At 34.8% G+C, this 26,078-nt stretch overlaps 1 protein-coding gene and 2 long non-coding RNA genes across 5 annotated transcripts; 2 read left to right on the top strand and 1 right to left on the bottom strand.

The window, feature by feature from the left end:
- Positions 1-2,560, top strand: LOC126821325 (uncharacterized). Its single transcript, XR_008788332.1, has 6 exons — positions 1-129; positions 543-671; positions 1,035-1,205; positions 1,693-1,829; positions 2,094-2,196; positions 2,514-2,560. It is a non-coding gene; the product is annotated as an uncharacterized LOC126821325 (long non-coding RNA).
- Positions 1,163-26,078, bottom strand: LOC126822364 (uncharacterized). Of its 3 annotated transcripts, XM_050551228.2 has the most exons (9): positions 25,899-26,078; positions 22,738-22,881; positions 20,805-20,913; positions 20,085-20,242; positions 18,881-19,046; positions 18,184-18,240; positions 17,514-17,667; positions 16,404-17,101; positions 15,391-15,716 (listed from the first exon to the last, which is right to left on the bottom strand). In XM_050551228.2, the coding sequence occupies exons 1-9, from the start codon at positions 25,941-25,943 to the stop codon at positions 15,547-15,549; spliced, it is 1,701 nt and encodes a 566-aa protein (XP_050407185.1). In that variant the 5' UTR covers positions 25,944-26,078; the 3' UTR covers positions 15,391-15,546. The 3 variants fall into 3 exon arrangements, 2 of the variants coding, with proteins under 2 accessions (XP_050407185.1, XP_050407186.1); XR_008788331.1 differs by lacking the exons at positions 15,391-15,716; positions 16,404-17,101 and adding an exon at positions 1,163-1,284; XM_050551229.2 differs by lacking the exon at positions 22,738-22,881.
- On the top strand, positions 4,223-5,766 carry LOC126822414 (uncharacterized). The gene is made up of 4 exons (XR_007680812.2): positions 4,223-4,292; positions 4,871-4,939; positions 5,510-5,570; positions 5,712-5,766. It is a non-coding gene; the product is annotated as an uncharacterized LOC126822414 (long non-coding RNA).

The raw sequence follows: 26,078 nt of genomic DNA, 5'->3' as shown, positions 1-26,078 counted from the left end.
ATCGCTTTTGACATAAGATTTATGGAGCTGCTACGAGTTCTGCAGTTAGAAGCCCATCTACCCGCAAAGGGCTTTTGTGATGCATTGGATCATCTGGACAATGATTTTATTCATAACTCAGAACATTTTGTAAGTATAGGTTAAATTCTTATAAAGATTATTATCAGCTTATATAGTTTATATGAGTTGGCTCAGTGAGTATGGTGCTCGCTAGCTTGGTTATTGGTTTGATCATCCAGATTTTCCTTTCCAGCTTTCCCTTGTCAGTGGCTAAGACCCGAGGGATTGACAAGCACCTAACCGTTTCGATGGGACGAAAAAGTGAGGTCTCATGTGCATCAGGACGCCTGTTAAAGAACCCAGACATTTGGAAATTGAAGAAGATTAGGTGAATAATCGCTGACTGTCCTGGCAAACATTTTCTCATTGCACCCTGCATGGCATATACCCATCTTCATTAGCCAATACAAAAAAGGGCGCAAAAGTAGGACGTTAAACCCCATTTCATTTATATAGTTTATACATTTACATTTGCATTCCAGCCAAAAGATATCTACAGAGCTGTTATTGGTGATTGCCTAAGGGAATACCTTTATCATAGTTCTTTGCTTAAAACCAGATATACTTATCATGAATCAACTATTGGTCGTGAATGTCCAATTTGCAGGCGGGTAAGTCACTGTCATTTGTGTGTGTGGAGGGGAGGGGTTTGTGTTTCCATGTACATATCAAGATTACTAATGTATTGAGAGTCTGTGACACTAAATTGTGTACTGATGACTGTTTTAACACATATAACAAAAGATTACAATTAGTGTCCAGTTACCACGCCAAATGTACAAAACATTCTGCATCTTTTAGTCAGTTCAATGTAAATATTATTTATAACAATCTCCTAGGCGTGAAAAAATACTTTAATATATTAATATGATCTTGAATCATTGTTAAAACCATCTTGTGGTGGCATACTATGGTTAACCTAAGAATGAAGTAATGCGACTGTACAATTGTGTCTACATTTTCACTTTGTCTAGGAACCTTCATTGATATCTTTCGATGCAAATTTTGGACTGGTCCATAAGAAATCATCAGGAGATGGTCATGGTAAGACCGCGGCAAGACATAATGACTTCCTCTTTGTGGATCCTTCCAAGTTTAAGAACTTCATCGAGGATTACAATGTGGATAAAGGTTCCTATGTTAATGTAAGTAACATTTTTTCAGAACAGTTATTATGTAAAGCACAGGAAAACTTGAGCACAGGAAACCAACATTTCAAAAAATCTGAAAAAAAAATATACATTTATGCTAGTCAGCTTTGCATTTTACATTATTACAGTTAGTAAAGGGTTAGTTATAAAACCCGGAACGAAACGAAATGGTCGAAATCATCGAAATGGGCAATATGTATCTTTTTAGCAGTCCTCTAGTATAAACTTGGCTGCCGACATGTGTCAAACACGAAGGGGTTCCCTGTGGCAAACATATTCGTGTCTTGGTTATATTTAAAAAAGATTGCGAACGGCATGAGCCGTGAGCGGAGGATCGGTGTGACATGGCCAACCGTTAGTAAAGTCTATGAGGTTAATTTTGCGAAGAAATGGTATTTTTAAACATTTGACTGCAAAAGAATATCCAAGATGTATAGAGATCATTTATTGTTTTTATTCAATCTTTTATTTTTTTATTCAGGATTGCTCCAATTTCCAAGCTGGAAGCCTCGTAAGATCCAAGTCAAAAAACGCCAAATTGGATGTGAAGGGGCTATTTGGCTCCATATGTAAACACGATATACCTTATTTATTCATTGATATGGAGTATGGTGAAAGGTAAGTTATGAAAGTACAATTTACTAACACAGTGGCCATATCTGGCTTTTTAATGACACTCGTAAGATTTTTATAGATTGATTGAACTGCTCAAATTTCCACCCATTTGTTTTTCATCGTTTTGTTTGCATTTAATGTTTCTTTCTTAGTTAGTTACGATAAACTATCTAACAATCTCTGTTGCTTTGGAAGAATTAAGGCTTGTGTCTTTTGGAATGTAATTTTGATATATAATTACACTCAAAGATATTATTATTATTGCAGACTTGGGTATGCTGTTTTTATAATGGATAAACTCTTGGAAGAAAATGAAAGCAAAACAGTTCTCATGTATGACATTGCTTGCATGTTACATAAACATCTCATGGTGAGTACCCAGGACATGTAGATTATAGTTATAGAAGCTAATTTGGGGTATGATTATGTTGGCCCTTGGACAAATGGAGGGTGGGGACTATACACAATACTCCAATACATTTAGTAAAATAGAAGAGGATAACTTTCAATGATGCTGCATGGTATAGTTTCTTTTTACAGAGATAGAAGATGTGGGCTAATCGCTAAGTTTCTATCTTAAAAAAGTAGGTTAAGGAACTTTCCTGCAAAAGTGGGTTGAGGGGCATGTTCCCCTGTCTTCAACATTGCTTGAATATCTTTTTACATATAAATGAATATTTGTTGCAGAAAAATAAAAGAAATGACCTCCTCGATAAATTTTCATTCGCTGTTCCTGTGTTCCACAGATTTGCACATAACATGCAATGCCAAGTAAGTTACAACTACAGTCAAACCTCATTGTGTCGATCTCTGTTAATTCGAAAACCTGGTATGAATCGAACACAGTTGAGAGTCCCATCACGATCCTTCTTTATTTCAACTAAAAATCTACTTTTGTCTCGAAATTCTTAATTCGAGTACCGGTCCTGTCTCGATGTCATTGTTCACCCCCAAGCTAATAGAATTTACATTTTATGTGTCGCTGTCCTCACCTCGCAGTTAGATCTAAGACTGTAATAATTATTGAAGCAATACACTCCTGTTAGAAATACGGTACTCCTACTCCAATTAATCAATTATAATCCCAAAACAATACGAAACCAACAAGGCGTGAATAATACAACGAGAATAAACATGGTGGCTAGAGCATGTAATCAGATGGGGAAGTTCACAGGGTAACATTGAACTCTATTGTGTTATCTAGCCAATTGTGATCGTACCAAGATGGGGGTCGATTTGATGTACGGGATAATTTGAGGTTTATATCTCGTCCTGCAAACTTCGACACAATGAGGTTTGACTATATATACAGATAGCATTTGTTGGTTTTATTGGGTGTTTATGTATGGTTTATTAAAAGACACCCGCCACCATTTTCAAGGTCTTCTTTTGATTAATTCTGATGAACTTTCAGAAATTGGAATTGTTTAGCTTAGTTAGTTGGTATCAGGACACACAGCTTACCATCAAAATTTGGGCCTGCTTATTCAAGTGAATCCTTAGTTATCCTCAAATATAAGTTCGAATATCAAGTCACTATTTACCAAGTATTTGCCATGTTTAGTCTTAATGATCAAATCTTATTCTTCGTATCCTTACTATATGAACATAATATAACTATATAACTATATGAACTAAATGTGTTTTTAATTCTACTTAGTTTGGTATTTTTTTAGTTAAAATATGGACAGAAATTTATGGATGATTGTGGGCTCACTGATGGTGAAGGCATAGAACGCCTCTGGAGTTACCTACGCAGGTTCAAGTCAATAACAAAAGAGATGTCATACGACAACCGTGTTGACTTGTTAACAGAGGCGTTAATCTATAATTCCGAAAAAATTATTTCAAACATGGGTAGGTGTTAAAGAGAATAGTATAATAGTATAAAATCTAAATATATAATTCATTTTTTCCGTCATATAGACAAATTGTGTAATATGTTCAATATCTTCAAACATAGATGAAAATGCTGGAATAAATCATAATTTCCAATCATTTGGAATAGACAGAAAAAATGACGAATTTCATAGTTTTATTCTATGCTAGTATAAATATTAGCAATGATAATCGAAATAGAGAACAAATATTTGTCAACAAGAAACCAATGTATAACATGATTACCCATAAATTACTGCTTTTTTGACATAATAATTAATGATCAGTACATATTTCAATAAATGAAATTAATCTCCTCGTGAAGTCTTTGAATTGAGCACCTCGATTTTACTACACTACACCTAAATTAGTCAACTGATCGTCGGCTCTGGAATTTCTGGTATCTCTGAGAGGAAAACAGTGTAAAGAAGCTCTGAATCTGGAGATTATTGAGACGCTAAAATGTAACATTACTTCATTGTAGTTCTTATAGTTATTGTAATTATTTGTATATTTCAGGTCCAAGATTGCATTCCAAATTATGTAAAGCAGAAAAGATTATTAAAGATTCTCCTTTTAAAAATCAAGGTAATGATTTACCCTCTTATACGCATACATTTGAGAAATATTGTAGAATATTCCAATTTAAATACATTCATACATAACCGTAACCTCTGCTGATCTGAAAATGTTTGAAACTCATGTTTTTTTATTGAATTAATAAGGGTTGTTATTGTTAATGCCAATTAACCTACATGTATGATCTAAATTCTGTTACAACACCCCCTTACTGCAAGAGCTCACTTGTAAGAGGCATCCGTAGTACAAAACTTACTACTCCGATGTATGTAATATGCTGTTTATTACAGTCTTTGGATTATTGCCATTCTGACGATAGGCCTTAGAACAAATATGTGTTGATAATGACTCAACTTTGGACTAACGAATGTTCGGACTTAAGATTTTTCGAAAAAGCGCACCTCCGAACAAAAGAACCTTTAGCTTAGTAATCAAAAGAGCCGTTAGATTTTAGGATGAAGTGGCTCTCGAAATGTTGATTGGTGAACTATAGGGCATAAGGCACATAGAATTATCGATCTGACCCTGTTCATTCCTATAACAACTTTGAGAGCTCAATGAAAACAACATAATTTTAACCTTTTTAGAAGAACTATCTCAAGCTGGAACATGGTTGCAGAATTGGAAAAAAGATACAGAATCGAAAAATACTAAAGGTGAGTTTCACTGAATTCATATTCAATGTTATTGTTTTTCTGGATTCCTTGTAATTGGCAAATTTATGTTGTTGCATAAACTAAGTCAATGCATAAATATTGACTTGAGAAGCAGACTTCAGGTATGAAGAAGTGCATTATCAGCAAAGTCATAAGTTGAAATAGTCATATTGGAACTATAATTCAACATTGAAAATATGGGAGAAATATCCTAGGAATGTTTAATGTCTAGATTGCAAAACGTCACGATTTCGGGTCACCAAAGGTCAAGATACCCAAAGTTCGAAACAAATGTCCAAAGGACACATAAGGTAATTTTAGGAGTCAATAAAGAAGGCTTGAGGGGGCTATTATTTTATTTTTCCCTAGGAAACATTCTTGGAATCGCCGATCATGGAACCTGATTATGCCTACTCAGTAGGTCTAGTTGTTGTTATTATTATAAATATATACAATAGTAGGAACACTTGTACTAAAAGCCTTAAGTTCAATTTCATGTTATTTTTATTTTTTTTTGCATACTAGTATAGTTTAATTTGTGGTTCAGTTCAACAAATTACTTTGTTTTAGGAAACGAATTAAATTCTACAGAAAAGTTTGTTGAATGTGTTCACAAAATAAAGACTATAAGGTAAAAACTGTTTTTAAAATGTTTTTATTTTTTAATGAAATTATTTTCTGTTTCATTCGTAGCAATATACAATTCTGTCTATGTTAGCTGAAGTTATTGGACTTTAGATTACAGCATAATTCTTTTTTCTTGTGTTTTCAGCACAAGTGTTGGAGTAATGCATTATGATGCCAACAAAGAAGCTTTAATAACAAGGTAGGCACAGTTTTGTTTTTGTTTTTTTCTTATATTCTTTGTCTCCATTGTAATCTAACAATTTAACTACAAAAGCTGTGTTCTCGTGGTACTAACGTGTTATTTATAGCAGCCAATCATGTGCCATCTTCCCACCAAACTGAAGCAATTTTGTAAGCAGGGTTTGACAACTGTATCAAAATATATTTTGCTCTACGTTTGATTTCACTATCCCACAATCGTCATTGTTAGCTGGAAAGTGACCTACATTCCTCACTCAACTGTTCTTGCATAATTTTTGTTTTGAAAGTTTTAAAAAGCTCAGGAATTCCCTGAAAATGATAAAGTCTTCGAAAATCTCATTTTTTCAAGATTGTGATTTTCTGGGGAAAAGAGCTCATCAACAATAAAATCCAATAAAAAAAAGGGAGACCTGGGGATCCTTTGGATTTCTTGACGCTTTTAGTTAATTTTCCAATAAAATAAGTACTTCAGGACCTTATTTCTATCACTATATTTAATTACTCTAAATAGGCAAATGTTTAATATTATTAATTTTTATTTCAGTTTGAGAACTGAAATGTCAAAGTTGAAAAATGTTGATAAGCACATCAAAGAGCAAGGAGAGGATCTGAGTTTTGAAACTGAAGCTATTAAGCAAAAATTACTAAATGCCCAAAATAAAAGACAATGTGAAATATTACTCAAGCTTAGGAATTTAGCTATTGAAAGAGAATATATTGGCAGCATGATGAAAAAATATGCAGGTAAATGTATTTGTGAACCTCAGTATTTTGAAGCATAGGACACTCTTATAAAATGTTAATTGAAATCCTGACGCATAATAAATATATCAGAAATTTACTGTTAATATAGCCAAAAATCAATTCCACAGTCAAAGGACAAGACAAATTTGGTAAATCTGTGTGTGTGTGACTTTCAAATAAGGCGAAGTAGGATCAGGTATATCAGAAGAGGTTAAGCATCCCCTGCCTTGCACACGACACCACACACTAACTTCAGGGCTTTAGATTACATTCTAGTTTCGACGTTAAACGTCATGTTCAAAATTTTATTTTTTTTAAATTCTAAATTGTTCTCAAATTTTGAAGAAAACAGTGGGAATTTGAAGTTTTGCCCCAAAATGAAGCAGACATTGTTATTTCTACACTATATTACCCAGTTTCATGAACCTATAGCCATTTTTATTGAGGGTAATGAGCATTTAGTTTTGATGCCTCACTTCGAATACAGGGTGTGCCCAAATTATGGTAATCTAAAGCCCTGAACTTACAGGATAGAATAGATCTGTTACAACAATTTGAACACCTCTACCAAGATGTCAATGAGATTTGTGATAACTATCAACAAGATCATGATGACGATCATACAACTTCCTAACTGTAGTTTTCAGTTTGTGAACAAAACATATCTCTGATTCAAAATTTGTATACAAAAGTTCTTCATAGTGTGATCATGCTCTTGAGTAGCGGGTAAGCTAGAAGGTGACTTTGTTACACTGAATGGAAAGTTCAGAAAGAAAAAGTCAAAATCATCACATTTGTCATATAGGCGTACACATAGGTCACAGGTATTCTCTACTTCAAGTTGCTAATCCAAATATGATAACTTACTGACTATTTATATGTTAATCAATTATCTACATTATTAACTATATATTTTTCAGATGGACAAACACTTGCGTTACGTATTGGTAAGCAATTTTCATCGAACACTTCAAAAATGAAAAATCTTTTAGACATTCTTAATAAGAACCACAATGTTGGTACAGACACAGATTTCAGCATGGTGTCTTCTCCAACTTCGGAAATATACAAGAAATTACATGAAAACCCATTGGATGAAAAGAAACAGCAAGCTGCTCTATCATATTCTTCGTTCAAACATGCTGAAGAGGAAAGTGAGCTGATTAAAGCTGAACTTCAGGCATTTTATACTTATCTCAATGAACAATTGAAGCAAATTGATCAAAGCTCTCAAGTTTCAAAAGATTTATCCAATATGTCAAGATATCACAAAGGGATGCTCCAATATTTGGTCCGGATTCGAATCAAAATAAACAAAATATTAAAAAAATCAAAGCCAAGTTTTGACTATCTTGGCATAACTGAAGGAATTTCTGAAAATGTAACTCCTGAAGAGGAAATAATCCAGGATATCCAGGAAGATTATTTCGAAGATGACATTTCTAGCGAGGATGAGGATGAAATAAATGTTGATGATGAAATATAATTGTGAATATAATGTGTAGTGTATATAGTGTACATTATATTGACTTTCTATATAGTGTATAGTGATATTTTATATAATGTAGAGTGTACAGTGATAGTGTATAGCGATATTTGACAGTGTATAGTGTACAGTGACAGTGTATATAGTGATATTTTATATATTGTACAGAAACTTTGTATATAGTAGACTTAATGTAAACTACAGAAACCTTTAATGCAGCCTTGTAATATAATTTTGAATATAATGTGTAGTGTATAGCGTACAGTATATTGACTCTCTATATAGTGTATTGTGATATTTTATATAATGTAGAGTGTACAGTGATACTGTATATAGTGATATTTTATATAGTGTACAGTCATAGTGCATAATGGTTTTTTATAGTGTATAGTGACAGTGTATATAGTGTATAGCGATATTTGACAGTGTATAGTGTACAGTGACAGTGTATACAGTACAAAAACTTTGTATATAGTGGACTTCTTAATGAAAACTGTAGAAAAACCTTTAATGCAGCCTTGTATATATACAAGAAGGTCCCAAGCCCTTTCAAATGCAGAGGGAAGGGTTTTTTTCACTTATAAAATGAACTAAAAAGACAAGTTTTCCAACTAAAAACAGGATGAAACTGGTGATCTTCCATTTATGGAGGTGGTGAGTTCAATTCTCACATTTGTCTATATGTTGGAAACTTGGAAAACAGGTAATTTCCCAATTCAGATCCCCTACATTTCATTTTGGTACATTTTGAACATTCCCTGACACTCTCCACCAAATCATGACATAAATCGTGGAAAAAGGAAGTGGATGAGGAAACAGAATCGGGGCAGGAGCCAGTTTCAACTGTGGTGGTAATAGGCACTGGGAGACGTGGAGGGGCATCCATGGATTTAATAATTCAATGCAATTACCGTTTATTAATTTGGTGGTCAGCGCAAGTTGGAGGGCGTCTTGAAAATGGGGTCACCCCCAATAATATGACCTTGGTAATGTAATGTGTAGTAATACATACATGTAATTAATAATTTATATCACAGCATCGTCACTTTATGATGAACATATTGTACTTAGTCACTTTACATAATGTAATGTATATTGATACTTGATGTATATTGATGACATGAAATAAAGAAAACTTAAATCTCCTGACTTGATGCCTTTGTCTCTGATTTTAGAAGGTTTGAGAGCTTAGACCTAAATGAAAATGAAATCATAAAGAAAGCTTATATAAAGTATGAAAATATGAAAAAGTAGTATTTATTGTCTTTCTTAAAACATTATTTCAATGCAACTTCATCAACTGTATATACCATGAGAGATAGTTATTATAAATGTTAAAAACATTTATTATATGGCTGGTGATTTCCTCGTTTCTGATTGGCTCAAACTGCCCTGAGAAGTTTCGATTAATCACGGTATTAACCTCCCAAGTTCTATAAATAGCACAAGCAAGATGTGATATGGCCAAAGAACTATGGGGAGAACCCAACTGTGACGTCATATATCCAAGAATTTTCCCATAATGAATTTAGAGGTTAATATCATGATAACGCGAAAACAGAACAGTCTCTAGCATATTAACAAATAGCAAAACAAATGACATGAAACTATGTTTGTAAATCACAGAAATAATATCATATAATAAAACAATTTAAACTTTGAATAAAATTTAAACTTTGAATAAAATTTAAAACTTGAATAAAATTTGAATTAAATTAAAAATTTGAATAAATTTAAAATTTGAATAAAATTTAAAATTTGAATAAAATTTAAAATTTGAAGTAAATTTAAAATTTGAAGGAAATTTAAAATTTGAAGGAAATTTAAAATTTTAATAATTAATTCATAGAAATGCCTCTTTTTAATACCATATTATAAAACAATAATTTATAGAGGCATCCTCAAAGTAAGGTGATCGTCACCGGGGAGTCTGGATGGGGGCTGGACCAAGTTAGTCGGTCCTTTTCAGAGGCTGGTGACTGGTGAGGCTGCAACCTCCATTCGGCACGCCGATTTTTCTTTAAATTACACAAAGTACCATAAAATTGAGGGTGGGTGTCGTGGAGAGGGTATCTTAGCGGCTCAGACTGGCACATATTTGGCACTTCCCTGTAATTGCGCCCTTTCAGCTCATAATCCGCCTCTGATCCTTTTTGCGAACAGAAAAATGAAGAAAGAACTGGACTGGTATGTCCAATTCCGCATAAAAATTTCAAAGATAGGTAGTGGAGCACGAAGAGTCGGTAATATACGCACAAAAATATTGTTAGTGATGTACAGAAAATTTGGCACCCCTCCCCCTAATAGGAGCATCGTGACGGCATTGTCTTAAGTAATTTCAATATTTTATTATTTCCTTTTGAAATGTGCCTTGTTCATCATACGTGCCAACCTTTTAATTCCACTTAAAATATTAACGTATGGCGACAACGTTAGTAAAATGAATAAAATCACTGGAGGGAGGGAGCCATGCATATGTGAATGGCCTGTTGATAATATTCAGTTATTGTTCAAACAAACAATTACTGAAATAACATAGTCGCAAAATAAGCCATTGTAATTAAACATAGGATAATTACAGGTCTCCGAAAACATGTATACTCAGATCAGGTATGGGAAACACTATCTAAACGTAGAGTAAAAAACAAACTAAAAACGTTTTATACAATATTTAATATATGTGTGATATTTTGAATTACATGCACGAAACTAAAACTATAACCTACGATACCAACATTTACTAATAGCCTTAGGTAACACGCCACTGTATACCCATATTGTCCCAAATACAATTAAGTTATGAGATAATCTACCCCTAAATGTTGGGTAAGGGTTAGATTAGAATGTAGAATTAACCCTAACTATGGGTGTCCCTCCACCCATACCCTTACCTCACTCGTCTCGTCTAAACGTAGGGTAAAACACAAACTGATCTAGTTTTGTAAATTATTTGATTATTCAAGTCCTCAATATCTGTGTACTATTTTAAATCGCATGCACGAAAACTCAAACTATAACCTATACGACACAAACATTTACATATACACTTGGGTAAAACGTCTTTGTATCTCAATTACCCAAATACAATGAAGTTATGAAATATTGTACCTCTAAATGTTGAGTTAGGGTTAGAATGTAGAATGAACCCTAACCGTAACTGTTTTTTCTATCGGGAGCGTAAGCCCATGATGATTTTCTTCTTCTTTCAGGTAACCGGTTATCTTCGTTCTCTTCAAACCCTAGGCCAGTGCCTTGAGGAGACTTTCCTCCCTACCCTTTTACCTAACTTTGTTTCACTTCAAACCCTCTCTTGATGAGTTTTTTTTCCAACATTATAGAATTAACCCAAACTGTGGCTTCACGACACCAACATTTACATATACTCTTAGGTAAAACGTCACCGTATCTCAAAAGTTTTGTCCCGAATACAATATAGGGTTAGGGTTAGAAAGTAGAATTGACCCCGTCACTTCCCAGGTACCCAAACCACCGGATTATTTCCATTACGGAAATCGAATTTAAAACATAATACATTGTCAGCTTGACCTTCCAATTTTCAGGAAAACTCTCATTCCCGCTGGTGATACCTGTATACTTATTGATAAACTGTTACTGTTATTCGATTTTGTGCCGTAGGTTTGAACACAGGAATTCAGACAATCGGTGACTACTGAACTGAAGATCTAAGGACCTACCCATTATTTCGCATTTGGTGATAGTTAGTTAGAAATATAGAAATAGCAGCTATTCCGGTGCGATAAAGGTGACATTAAAAACGAATTTTTGGGACATCAAAAACACTACACCTTCAGAAATATCAGCTACTTCAGTAAAATCGCTCATAAATTTGTAGCTAAACCATTCATAACATCAGGGTGTACAATATGCGTAATTGTGTAGGCCTACAAGGACTTCTCGGACGTATGTCTGAATCGGATAAAGAATTTTCTCTCCATTTGAACAAATTTGTTCATTCGATTGACGATCTCAACTTAATACCAATTGAGCATATTATTATAGGCCTACATACCAATGATGGAAATGGATTGATTAGGTTACTTTTGGATTGGAATCCAACACAGTTAGGTCAGTCGGAGTCTCTTTTCTAGTTAAATGGGGTAGTATTTACTTGAACATCTTTGAACAAGTTTCTCCAGGGACGCCTGCACAAAAAAAGGGCAGAGGGGGCAACTCTGGTTGAAGGGGCACAGCGGAGTGAGATAAACGAGGGAGCGAAGCCACATAGCACTAGCAGCTGGGGGTTGGGGGGCGCTGTAAGCCCCCCTAGAAAATTTTGCATTTTGAAGGGCCTCTCGTGAGGTATATATGAGGTGTAGTTTTGAAAACATTTAGGGGTATTATATCACGAATCATTGGTTGTCCCCGACTCATGAGATTCCATAAGTTTATATTGAATAAAAGTCCTGCCTACCCTTATGTTGTGGACAATTAGGCTCACATCCCACATATCTATGAAGTCATAATCATGCCAATTGCCTTTTTTTGTCAGGATGGGGGCAACGTTTGCCCCCTAGACAAAGGGCAGGGGGAGGGGGAGGGGCAAAGCGTCCTTGAGTTTCTCTGATAAGCGAGTTTCAGTGGTACTCCTCAAACACTAGGTTTTTCATACGTGACAAGTCCTACTTCGTATGAGAGGGTTCATAAAAAAACGTCCGTGGTGACACATGCATAGGTGGTCAGCGAAAACCAGACGCGTCCGGACGTCCTTTATGGACGTTTTTGATTGAAAAAAGATGCAAATGGGTAATATAATACAAAATATTCCTAGTCCAAAATGGACTCTGATTGTCTATGGTAATCCAGGAATGCTGCTTTTCACAACCCGAGACTGATTATGAGTTGAAGGGTTCAGAAACTGAGACGAAGTAAGTGGGGAAATATGTCAATTTGTATTTATGAATCGAGTTGTGGCTGCAGCCCCTGTTCTAATTCGCGTCTGATCAAACCATTATCTAATTATCTTTCAACTAGATAATGTATAGTTGAAGGGTTTCAGTCCCAGTGTACCCCACAACGTATGAACAGTTCCAGTGTACTTTCTTTGCATAACACATTTGTAAGCATTTTCCATATCCTGAACAGTGGATCGTCTGTAAACTCAGGATTGATGTTAGGAATAACCAGTATTCCTAGTTAACAAACACGGAGGAACGAAGTAGTAGGGCACTACAGGCCTCTAAATAAGACAAGCTGGGGTGATCATTACCAATTAAATGATTCCCTGAATTTCTGTTCAGGTGATCAAAATTTGCGGAGTTATTTCAAGCTTAAAGTTTTCTTGCATGTGTGAATCAGAAAAAGCTGACAACCTTAGGCCACTGTTGTTGCTCATGATCATATTTTCTGAAACAATCATGTTAAAATGCTCCTTCTGTTGAAGCCGCCGACAGACTTTACAATTGTGTTTCATTACTTTTTTTTCGATCACCTGGCCTCAGTGGGGTGATCGAAAAAATCATTCTTCTGAAATCTCCTTCAGGTGATCGACAGGCGATCAATCAGTTTGATCGCCCCATATTTCGTGGCCTGCACTATAGACATGGATACATCCAATACTCAATAACAGCTTCAATATTTAGAGAATCATTGTTTGGGTATTGGCTTACTCTTACAGCCAAAAAAGTCACACAATTGTATTATTGATAAAACATAAAAACATATATATATTTTTTTATACTTATTTTCTCAGCATTATATACAAAATTTACAAACAAATATATAGAATTCAAAGCACAGTCGCCTTAGAGGCGGTGTCAAAATATTCAGCATTTTACAAAACAGAGCTTGCTTCGTTTCACCCTGGACCCCCTTCTTGAAACGAAGCAATAAATTTGAATAAATGCTGATCGACTACATCAACTCATGTGACTGAAAATCAGCATTTGTTCCAAACGAAGCAGGCATGATCGCATTGACCCCCTCTGAACGAAGCAAGATTTGTTTCATAAAATGTTGAATATTTCGACACGGCCCCTTATCTAGAATTCACTAACTTTTGAACGTCCATGATTTAAGGTGTTTTTATACAACCTTACAAATGAATCCATTAGTCACTTATATTGTAACGTAAGAGTTATATTGACTTCTAAAGAGGTTGATATCAAAGTTAGTCAACCTGGGAAGTTTCGTAGATCACACAGGCTGAGTGGATTAACTCTGGTATAAACTGTTCATGTCTAAAATTGATATATTATATGAATGTAATTTGCAAACAAAGAAAATTTCAACTGGTTATAAAATAATATTGATTCTATCATTCAGGCTTTGCTAACAATAAATTGAACTTATTGATATAATAACATAAAAACATATATATATTTTGTTATACTTATTTTCTCAGCATTATATACAAAATTTACAAACAAATACATAAAACTAACCACACTAAAACTGGTATTTTATGTGAAACCTTACTTCTGTTAACTTTTGAAATGGATACAAATAATAATTTATACAATATAATGTATAATGTCTATCTATTTATGAACCTATAGCAGAAATTTCCATTCATCCAAAACGTTAAGCAAATTATAGCAAAAAGTCAGATGCAGCAAAGATGTAAAGTTTTTACACATTATAAAACATGTCCCTATTATGTTGTCCATGACGTCTTTCGATGGGAAGGGTGAGTTATTATGACCTTGTGAAAACCTAATCCATGGAATACTTCTCTCTTATTTTAACTGAGTAACAAATCCAAAGCACAGTCGCCTTAGGGGCGGTGTCAAAATATTCAGCATTTTACAAAACAGAGCTTGCTTCGTTTCACCCTGGACCCCCTTCTTGAAACGAAGCAATAAATTTGAATAAATGCTGATCGACTACATCAACTCATGTGACTGAAAATCAGCATTTGTTCCAAACGAAGCAGTCATGATCGCATTGACCCCCTCTGAACGAAGCAAGATTTGTTTCATAAAATGTTGAATATTTCAACACAGCCACATATCCAGAATTCACTCACTTTTGCACGTCCATGATATAAGGTGTTTTTATACAACCTTACAAATGAATCCATTAGTCACTTATATTGTAACGTAAGAGTTATATTGACTTCTAAAGAGGTTGATATCAAAGTTAGTCAACCTGGGAAGTTTCGTAGATCACACAGGCTGAGTGGATTAACTCTGGTATAAACTGTTCATGTCTAAAATTGATATATTATATGAATGTAATTTTCAAACATAAAGAAAATTTAAACTGCTTATAAAACAATATTGATTCCATAATTCAGACTTTGCTAACAATAAGTTGAACTTATTAATAAAACATAAAAACATATATATATATTTTTTTATACTGATTTTCTCAGCATTTTATACAAAATTTACAAACAAATATATATAATTAACCACAAAACTGGTATTTCATGTGAAACCTTACTTGTGTTAACTTTTGAAATGGATACAAATAATAATTTATACAATATAATGTATAATGTCGTAGATCACACAGGCTGAGTGGATTAACTCTGGTGTAAACTGTTCATATGTCTAAAATTGATATATTGTTCTGCATATTTAGTCACTTATTTACTTGTTTTGTTTTTTTTAATTTTCAATGATTTTTTTAAGGTTTCATTCAAATGTTCCTCATCTTCCCAAGAATCGGCAGAAGATGGATAACCCTTCCAGTGTAGGAGGTACTGAACCTTTCGATTTTTTTTTCTTTTTTTAACTATACACTCTACTTCATATTCTGAAAATAGAATCAAATGTTTAGTACAAGTCTGCAGCTAATAATACAGTTACTGTTAATAATATTGCTATTGCAACTTTCGTTATGCCAAAAACAGTGCATTGTTTAAGTCACATAACAGGAAATGAAATGGGTTTAACGTCCTACTTTTATGCACTTTTTGTTTCGGCTAGTGAAGAAGCTAGTGAAATGAGGGAAATGTTGCAACTGTCTGGGTTCTTTAGCATGCGCCCTGATGCAGCACCGATGACATGACTAGGTGATATGCGCCACTGACAAAGGGAAGCCAGATTGGGAAACCCGCTGATCTTTCCCTGTCTGGGGATCAAACCCACAACCTCCTGGATAGCGAGCAAGCACCATACTCACCGGTTTGAATTGGGGTTTCTTCAAAATATACATTTTAAAAATGGGTATACAATGATTTACATCAATCAGTAGGAGTAATTCACTATTCTTATTAAACATAATTTTTTTATGCATCACACCTATACAAAAGGTCTCTGAATATAAACTCAAAAGAACATATTAGATATCTATTTTTTCATTATTGCACTAATGTGCCTGTCATCATGCTGATGTTTGTCTGCTAAAAAGCTGAAGTGGATCATAATAACTGGACTTGAAATAAACTACACTTTAGTTTGAATGAAGTCCAAAAGAGTAATTAATAATAAATGAACTTGCCTATATTACTCTGATCTGCAGTAAGCATCTGTGTGGTTATGTGTGGTGCTGTTGTTAATGGATGTGTTGTTATGTGTGGTGCTATTGTTAATGGATGTGTTGTTATGGGTCGTGCTATTGTTAATGGATGTGTTGTTATGTGTGGTGCTGTTGTTAATGGATGTGTTGTTATGTGTGGTGCTGTTGTTAATGGATGTGTTGTTATGTGTGGTTCTATTGTTAATGGATGTGTTGTTATGTGTGGTTCTATTGTTAATGGATGTGTTGTTATGTGTGGTGCTGTTGTTAATGGATGTGTTGTTATGTGTGGTGCTGTTGTTAATGGATGTTTTGTTATGTGTGGTGCTGTTGTTAATGGATGTGTTGTTATGTGTGGTGCTGTTGTTAATGGATGTGTTGTTATGTGTGGTGCTGTTGTTAATGGATGTGTTGTTATGTGTGGTGCTGTTGTTAATGGATGTGTTGTTATGTGTGGTGCTGTTGTTAATGGATGTGTTGTTATGTGTGGTGCTGTTGTTAATGGATGTGTTGTTATGTGTGGTGCTGTTGTTAATGGATGTGTTGTTATGTGTGGTGCTGTTGTTAATGGATGTGTTGTTAGGTATGGTGCTGTTGTTAGGTTTGGTGCTGTTGTTATGTGTGGTGCTGTTGTTAGGGGTGGTGCTGTTGTTCGTGATGGTTCAGTTTCCTTCACAGATCTGTATACAAAAAATAGGTTATTCGGTTAGATTAATAATGAATAAATTAATAAATTTAAGATGGTTGCTTGAATCCGTCAGTGAATTTAGCACCTGCTTATTTTTTAAGGAAAAAAATCCAACTTATTCTTCTTTACTTCATTTGATCTCCAATTGACTGCACTAAAACCATCTATTGCTATCTATACGGTTTTTTGTGCCATCCGAACGACTAAGGTGGTATTCTTTGCCAGCCCCTCTGTTCTGCGCCACCGACAAGGAGAAGCCAGATTGGAACATCCGGATGATCTTTCCTTGACCGAGGATCAAACTCACGACCTCCTGGTTAGCGAGCAAGCCACCGCGGCTCCTGGATAGATGATATGGGATCTAAAAACACGAAGATAGCTTCTCTTTAAATTCAAAGACTTACATTTCTTGAACAGATAAAATTAAATTTAATTTCTTCCTGCCATATCTAGATGGTACTTGAATCGGCTTTACTTCCTGTGGGAAACCATCTACAACTATTTCTCCCCGTTTGACTCTCTCATATGGAAATCTTTGATAAGATGTTGTAGCTTTTCCTGAATGATAAAAATTAAAACTTATATCATACCCAGTGATCTGTACTGTTTGAGAAAATAATTGCCAAACTCGGTTTCGTCGCTATCCTAGAAATAACGTTATTAGTATGGTCAATGAGCGAGTAGTTATGTTGCTGGCTGTCAATGTAACAATATCATCTGTCGACCATCACTCCCCTAGTGTGTGATGGCGTGTGTTGGGGTGGGATGGGGAACTCCCACAATGAATTCACATGCATCAAATATAGCCTTCAAAATAGATCCTATGCAACAAGGTCTATACAGGTGCGAAATGTGTGGGGTGACTTGACTCCGATTATCCGTATCATTAATGACGGAAAAAAACGAATAGTTGCGATTGGTCATTTGCAACATAATGTGTTTTTTTAGTGGAGCGGATCGATCGTGTTGTCATTTGACTTACTCTGAGGTTTAGTTCAGTCTTTTCTCACAGATCTCACTATATCTTGGAAATTGAAAACATTTGAATTGCAACAACTACTAAGAACAACTTACCATATAGAGCATTCATATGATCTTGTACCTGTTTTCTAAGCTGTTTTGTACATGATTCTGTAATAAATAGAACAATACGAAAGTCATTAATATAAATTATAGAAAATCTTCGTTACAAATTCACCTTGAGAACATTAAATAAAACGATTGGACCGCTCAATACATAGAATTTCAAAACGAGTGAAATACACAGAACTCTGGATATAAGTATTGATGAGGTCCAAATTCTAATTTGTTAACAAAGGGCAATATCGAGATTTGATGGACATAATGCCACATATAAGATTTGAACGACATTTAGAAGCAATAAGCACATTGTGTTTGTTATAATGTCACATACTAAATTTAATATGAATACATAAAAATAAAATCAATCATTTTCAATCATTATGCAAAACCCAAAGTATAACACTGTGCGAGTCTGGTGGTGGTTGGTATAGAAGAGCCTTGAAGTTACCACCTACGCTAACTAGGGGTGCTTTGATTGTTGTGAGGTGCACCCTCTTCATTAGCCCATAAGATATTTAAATGTTGGTTGTTAAGCCCCATTTTATTATTTTGTGCATAAAATTAGCAATATCTGAAAATATTGATGAGCAGTTTCGCATGTTTGTGCTATGAACTCTACTATGCTATATTTTCCTAACCTTAATTACATAAGATCCATTACTAGGCCTCTTGTCTAAAATAAGCTTACCTTCAGCATCCTTTCCCGGTTTTAAAAGTAGCGAGTTGACAAATTCATCCTCTCTATTTTCCAAATATTTCAGAAATTTGCTGCTGTTAGAGCCAGCAAAAATGATGTTTCCTTCCCTTTCTCCAACAGCAGCAATGTCAACATCACAATCGCTTAGTTTAATTAACTAAAATGACAAGATACAAGAAAGACATACAAAATATAGGTCAATCCGAAGTTGAAAAACAAGATATATTTTCTCTTCTGAATTTATATCCGAAGTTATATATATTTATGTTGAAAGTTTGTGTGGTATATTGAGGCAGGAACATACCAGAATTATGGTTTTTGGACATTTCTATGACCCCTAGGCCATACAAAATTAATGAGGTGTTTCTCGAGCACCTTTTTTTTATTGAAAGCGTGCAGACGGGTGGAATTTAATTTTTATTATTATTTTCTATTTTTGACAGCATGTGGGTTGATTTTTAAAAAAAACTGAATTGATAAAGTACAGTTTTAATGTGTGTGAGTTAGGTAGTTTAACATCCGCTGCCAACTTAATGATATCACATGATAATAACATATTACGTGTTATATATCACTTGAGATAACTGGAGTCAATTTCAAACTGTGTATTGTTTTTGAGCTTCCATCGTAACAAAAACCTCTATTTTGTCTCAACTAAGAACCTCATCTTCGATACATTCCAACTTTATATCTTAAATATCTACCAAATATGTTTGCACACTCATCAACTAGAGCTTCCATCATAATACTACCAAAACTTCACGTTTACTTTTTCTTACGGCTTCGAATGTTGGGCTTGGGCCTTGCCTTGCTCAATCCTCATCTTTGCCAATCGAATTTTGTTGAACATGCGTGTCAGTGTACTACCTTTGTCAACTCACTCGAATCATGAAGGCAATTTGCTTTATATTCAACAACACTTGTTGATTCTAACATACAAATTAATTTAATGTAAAAACATGTGGTAAACAAATGAGTACTCAATTATCCAGCGTAATCGCTGAAGTAGTCACTCAGTAAACTCCTCTTTGCCCGGGCATGACTCGCTTGACCTCTATAACTCTATCGGTTCTAGCTTCATATAATTTGCCCAAGATGATCTCAACTATAGTTGGATGAGACAGAATTAGTAGTGTAATAAGATAGTAAGCCATTCACTGGTTTTATAAACATAACTGTTAACATCTATACTTACAATTCCCTGTAACTGTTTCAATAAAGCTGTTGATGTGTTTTTTTTTGAATTTGGGGATTGGTCTTTGAGAGGAACTGGAGAGTATCTATATTCTAATTTTTCCTGACTAGACAGTTCTGCCCAGTTCCTACTCCAAAGCTTGAAATCCTTTATTCCTTCTGAAAAAACAAACATTCCCAACCGTAACTTTAAAGTTCTACCACACAAATATTCATTTTGGGTATCTTCACAATAAAATACAGTATTATAATCATTTTGGCTTTATAACCAATTGTAGCATGCATATATGACATTTTCAGCATTCTGGTTGGTTAAACGAGGGCTGTTGAATGGACAATATCGTCCTAGAGAGTCCTTGAAGTTTAAAGATAAATCTGGAGTGAACTGTTAGCCAAAATAACTATCGAAGTAATTTGAGGGTATCCTAGTGTCAAACTTCAAGGGTATACCAGATTAATAATTTTATGTAAATTACCCATTCTCACCAAAGATTCAGTATCAGCTGAAGCTTTGATCTGGAACACCTTTAAAGTTCAGAATAATTAAGATGAGAACTTGCAAATGTTTAAAGGATGTCTGTGAAGGCCCAAATTTCAGGTTCTCGTAACTCAAGTTCTCACTGTAATCCATTTGCATTGTATAGTAAGAATTTGATCATGCACCTACCGTAAGTCTGTACTCGGTGCTACTTCTTTTGAAACTTAAGTAAGGCTAACTTACTTTTGCTCTGGTCTCTACAAAAATTATTGTATTGAGTAGAGTCTTTTATGTAATGGTTTTTTTTATACACTCTACCGCTCTCTTTCCTTTTTTTATTTATAATCCAATTCTGAAATTGATTTGTTGAAACAAAATTAGTCTGAATTATTTGAAAGTACCCTTACATTTACATAAGATAGACTTGGAAGCATGTTGACATATGCCTACCACTTAACATTACAAAGAAATAATTACACCAGCAATTATAGAGCTTGTCAGTGAACAGAGGGCATTTACAATTTCCTTATACGACTACCCAGAATTAAGAACATGTCATCATACTTCACCCATCTAATCACATGTGACTTCTGAATCATATTTCTCTCCATAAAGCTCAACTGTAACAGCTAGGAAATTTTTGTTAAAATTCAGTTGCCTAGGGCACTACCAAGATATTGAAATTTGGTTGACAAATCTAGGCATCCCCCAGTAAACAGTAGGCTATTTATAGAACGCAAACAGAATAAATGGACTCATTGGCGGAGCCCCGAGAGCGGCACCTTTACAGGGACGGCAACTTCGAGCTGAAAATACGTAATTTATTAAAAACTTGGGCAGTTCTTTGTATATTATAAAATAATTATTATTATTATGATTCTTGTATAGCGCTCCATTATGACTACTTCATTTTTAAGCGCTTCACAGTTCACAGTTTGGTATTAACACATATCAGTCATAAAATTGTCTAAATAGATGAGTTTTTAAGCCAGATTTAAATTTACTGATAGGGGGACTCTGCCTAAGTGCAGAGGGTAGTTACACACTTGAGTGTCCACTGGGTGTCCCTTGGTGATATTTAAGTTCAAGAAAGGCTTATAATGCCTCACACAACACAAACACCAAAGACGTAGATGGCTCGATTTGCTCTCAACTATATTTATACTACACCAATAGGGGCGCACATATATATTTGGCCCCAGGCGGCAATACACCCTGCAAAACCACTGACTGGACTTAGGAGATATGTCATCCAGAGGACTAGCACTCAGACAGAATCAGGTTGCCCACACAATAAATTTAGGCGTCTCGTCTGTATAAAAATATCTGAAAAGTGCTATCGGAGGCTGTAAATGCCATCTGTCCAATGAAGTGTTTCAAACTCGATCAATTCAATGCATGCACCTTTTCTGTTGGGAGAAAACCTGAAACCATGTCATTTTATACTAATTCCCTAGCTTGCAACAGTAAGGAATGTTCAGTTATCTATTCCTATAATATAGACTAACAATTTTTTATGTTAAATTTTTACAATAATCAACACTGTGAAAAGACATTTGAAATGTGCTATTCACTTCTATATTAATTATGTAATTATTTTATGACACTGAACCTTAACCTATTTTAAAAGACAGATAAATAAAATTCTTTGAATCTCTCAGAAAACGTGAAGTTGGCCTATAATTTTCTCTAACTCATGCACATAAATTTTCTGGCCAACCAAAAATATAGGTGTTCATTTAAGCTACCTGACATCAACATTCAATTTAAATTGACCAAAGACAACTGCTAACTTGATGCAACAAATAAATTACAGATGCACTTTTTGTACCGGTACTTAAATTTTAAATAAATGATTTTAAAATACAGATGTGACGTAATCCTTTGATGTTGGCGTACCATTATTTCCAATAATGTACGGGCATCTTGCCAATAGTACATTATCTAATATAGTGAACTTGTGTGCCGTATTTCATTGAAATGCACGTGCGAGATAGTGTCTGAATTATAAGAAGTTTAATGCTCTCGCGCTTAAGACATTGCGTAATATATTGAAACAACACTCGGCTTTCGCCTCGTGCAGTATCAATATATTACTTAATGTCTCGCGCTCGACCATTAAACCACACATAATGCATCATGGGCAATAATGTATCAAAACCAAATTGAGTCTCACCTTTACTTGAGTTGGCGACAAGCCCGATTCTTCGGCAGTAACATTTATTGTTTTATTTATTTTTGCGTGTCCGATTCCGCTATTCCATGCAGAATTTAATATTTTAACTTGATTGGCATCAAACTCAGTTCTCTTAGATTTAGACTGTAAAAAGTAAAAGTGTTTATTAATGAACCAACTAACAATAACATGGATTTTAACAGTTGGTAATGAATGTTGTTTCACAATTCTTAGCCACAAATTAATGGAAATATAAGCTTAATAATTTCTTAACTTAAAATTCAAAAAATTATAATATCAACTTCAATGAACAAGAATATAATTTGGAATACAAATATATCTTTTCTGGACAATAGGCACATTATTAATAATGATAGGGTGACCCACCATGAATAAATATCTCCAAATATCTCGACAATTACGCCACAATATTTATATATATGCCAAGTCTCAAATCAGTTTCACACAATTATAGTCACTAAATAAACGATCATGTTGTACTTAATAAGCTATGACCATTAATCATCTATAAATAATAGACTGAAAACTGGTTCCAAGTGTCGTCCATAACATCCAGACACTTTTGAGTAAAAGATAGGTTACGTGCCCTTGTTTTGAAATTAGTCTCGCTTAACCAGTCTATCGACCATTCTACGTCTGATTGACAGGTCGGGATAATCAAGACTACTTTTTTACGAAACATAACAGAAAGCTAGAACAAGAAATTGAATTTAGAAATAAGCACGTTAGCTAGCTCAACAATTGTTTTAAGAAGCTTGTAAAAGTAAAATGAAACTACTGCTAGTATCATGTTCCTGTCTAAACCGAGTGATTCAGAGATATTATTTGTACTAAACCAAAAGATGCCGCTCTTAACGGTACAGTTAATGATAAAGCGATTTAAAAAATAAAACGAACGTAATTTCTAAATCTGCTGTAATAACCAAGAAGCTTAATTTTACCGCTATTCAAAATCGTCAACAATAATTTTTTTACGGCTGTAATAGTTGATAGATTTGTAGAGAATTGCACGTGCCATGGCTATTTATAGTATCATACTGTCAGAAAGTTGGTCTCGACACGGCGAATGTGCACGCTTCAGTGGTAGTCTCGAACTATCAGCGGTGGACTGTATTTCTGTAGAGTGCACGGATCACCCTAATAATGATGAAATATTCAAAACCTATGGTACAACCTCGTCGAGTTTCGTAATACTGTGAAGAAACAGTTATTGCATATCAGATTTATCCATGGTCAGCTTAAGATGGGTTGCTGAATATGCCTATCTGGGTTTTTTGACAAGATAAAGGGATATTTTTCAATTTTAAACTAACTTTCAAGACTTAGGCCAGGTCTATGCACCGAGTTTATCTCGTGGCGCGCTAAATATTTTTCAAATAGTAGACCAAATCCATTTGACTCCTAAAAAGTTCAACCGCTTGAGACATGCTACTCAACATTTGTTCGATTTTAGCTCGACTGGTTCTAGACCGTCAAACTTATCATGCGCCGAATTTAGAATGTGATGCAGGAGTCAGATTTTCTTGGAACACATGCGCATATTGATGGTAATCGTGTCTTCGCATTTCAAAGGACGCATGATTATTATAAATATACCTTCGGTTTTCATAAATTTGTAACTGCCAATCTGCCAAATGAACACAGGATTCTGATTGTTTCAGTCCCTTCTGACTACGAGGCCTTTCTGCGTCAGCTCTCACCTGACAAGCAGGGACACAGTTGAAAAAATCCACAAGGTTGACCTTGCAATATCGCAGGGATATGAACTTGGAACCCTAACCATGAGCAGCAAGCGTCATCATTCAGTTGGTCTTACCGAGCCACTATGAGCGGCAAATGGTCCTAGCAACTCGACCACACAGGGGCCCAGTCAACTCAGAAGATTATGGTTGTGCCTAGCCATATAGTTAACTGTAAAACTTTTTATATAGGACAACCTGACTATTACTGCTAAGGTGTTCATTCATTTCCCTGGGTTGAAAATCTATAAAATCATGCGAGTTTCATCTACTCTTGCTAGATAATACAGATATTCCGCCTATGGTCAATTTTGAACAAGTTTACTTTCTATCGTGTGTAATATATACTTGCATATTGCTCACATATCAATATTTTAATCAGCTGTTGGCACGACTGTATAGACTAAAAAAACATTGACCGCGCTTACATGAGCCAATTGCTTTTTGCAAGCTGTAGGCCTAAGCATGGCACATGATAAACCATGTGTAAGGCCGGGCCTCAACAACTATTTTATGGAAAACAAAAAACAACCTTGTGGTATTAAATTATAGCAAAGTCAAGGTACAAGTGGCCCAAAACAAAGTTATTAGGTTTATGCTCAACCTCCTCCCTCATAGCTATACTACTATATATATTATATATATATATAGGACTATAGGCAGTGCCGTCGGAACGAAATTTCGATTGGGGGGGGGGGGGGCTATTGGGGGGGGGGGGGGCTGTACTGAAGATGCTTTCGAAAAAGTAGGTATTTTCCAATGTTTTTACATATTTTTGCTAATTATTGCAGCCCCCCTCCGCTTCCGACGGCACTGCCTATCCCATAGGGGTCGGCGAATCTGTGGCTGTGCCAATCCGCAAGGGCCAAATTGAAAAAAAAAGGCAGGCCAAATTGAAAGAAAAGGCAGGCCTAATTTGCTACCGTACACTTGTAAAATGACGAGATTATTATTATTATAATTGATATAGGCCTTACATGTAAATCATTTGAAATTAGGTCATGTTTAGACTATTTTTATACGTAATAATAGAGTCAAGGCTCGAGCTGTTCCTATCTGAAAGCTGAAAGAAAGTTTACACACGTATCCCAGAAATGGTTTATATAATTTTAATTTCACACGTGACGGTTGATTATAGGCCTACTATTTTCTAATATTAACAATATAATCTTTTACAATTGTTATCGGTGCCATCTTGTTTTTTGTTTCGAGCCGAGGCCGAGGACCAACTTGCAAATTTTAAACACTTTGTCTTTGGGTTTCCTTCGCTATTTTCACCTATATGCATGTTTAGCCTAGTATTTGTATTCATGTGTACGTTTATTGCAAAATAAATCTATATGTCTCACAGACACAGAAAAGAGAGAAAAAACAGAAAAGAAAAAAACAATCGAAACTTACCGATTCCATGATGGAAAATACCGCCAAAATATGTCTCCAAAGCATTCATTGGTTATCAAAGCGCCAATTAAATCTATCGTTGCAAGTTCATGCCTAGTCACCTCCATCCTAGTTCCAAGCGTTGACATAATATATTATATCGCCCAAGCGTTGACATAATATATTATGTATGCGACAATA

Source organism: Patella vulgata, chromosome 5 (assembly GCF_932274485.2).
Source record: "Patella vulgata chromosome 5, xgPatVulg1.2, whole genome shotgun sequence".
Taxonomy (NCBI): Eukaryota; Metazoa; Mollusca; class Gastropoda; family Patellidae; genus Patella; species Patella vulgata.
This window is presented reverse-complemented; position numbering and strand designations above follow the sequence as displayed.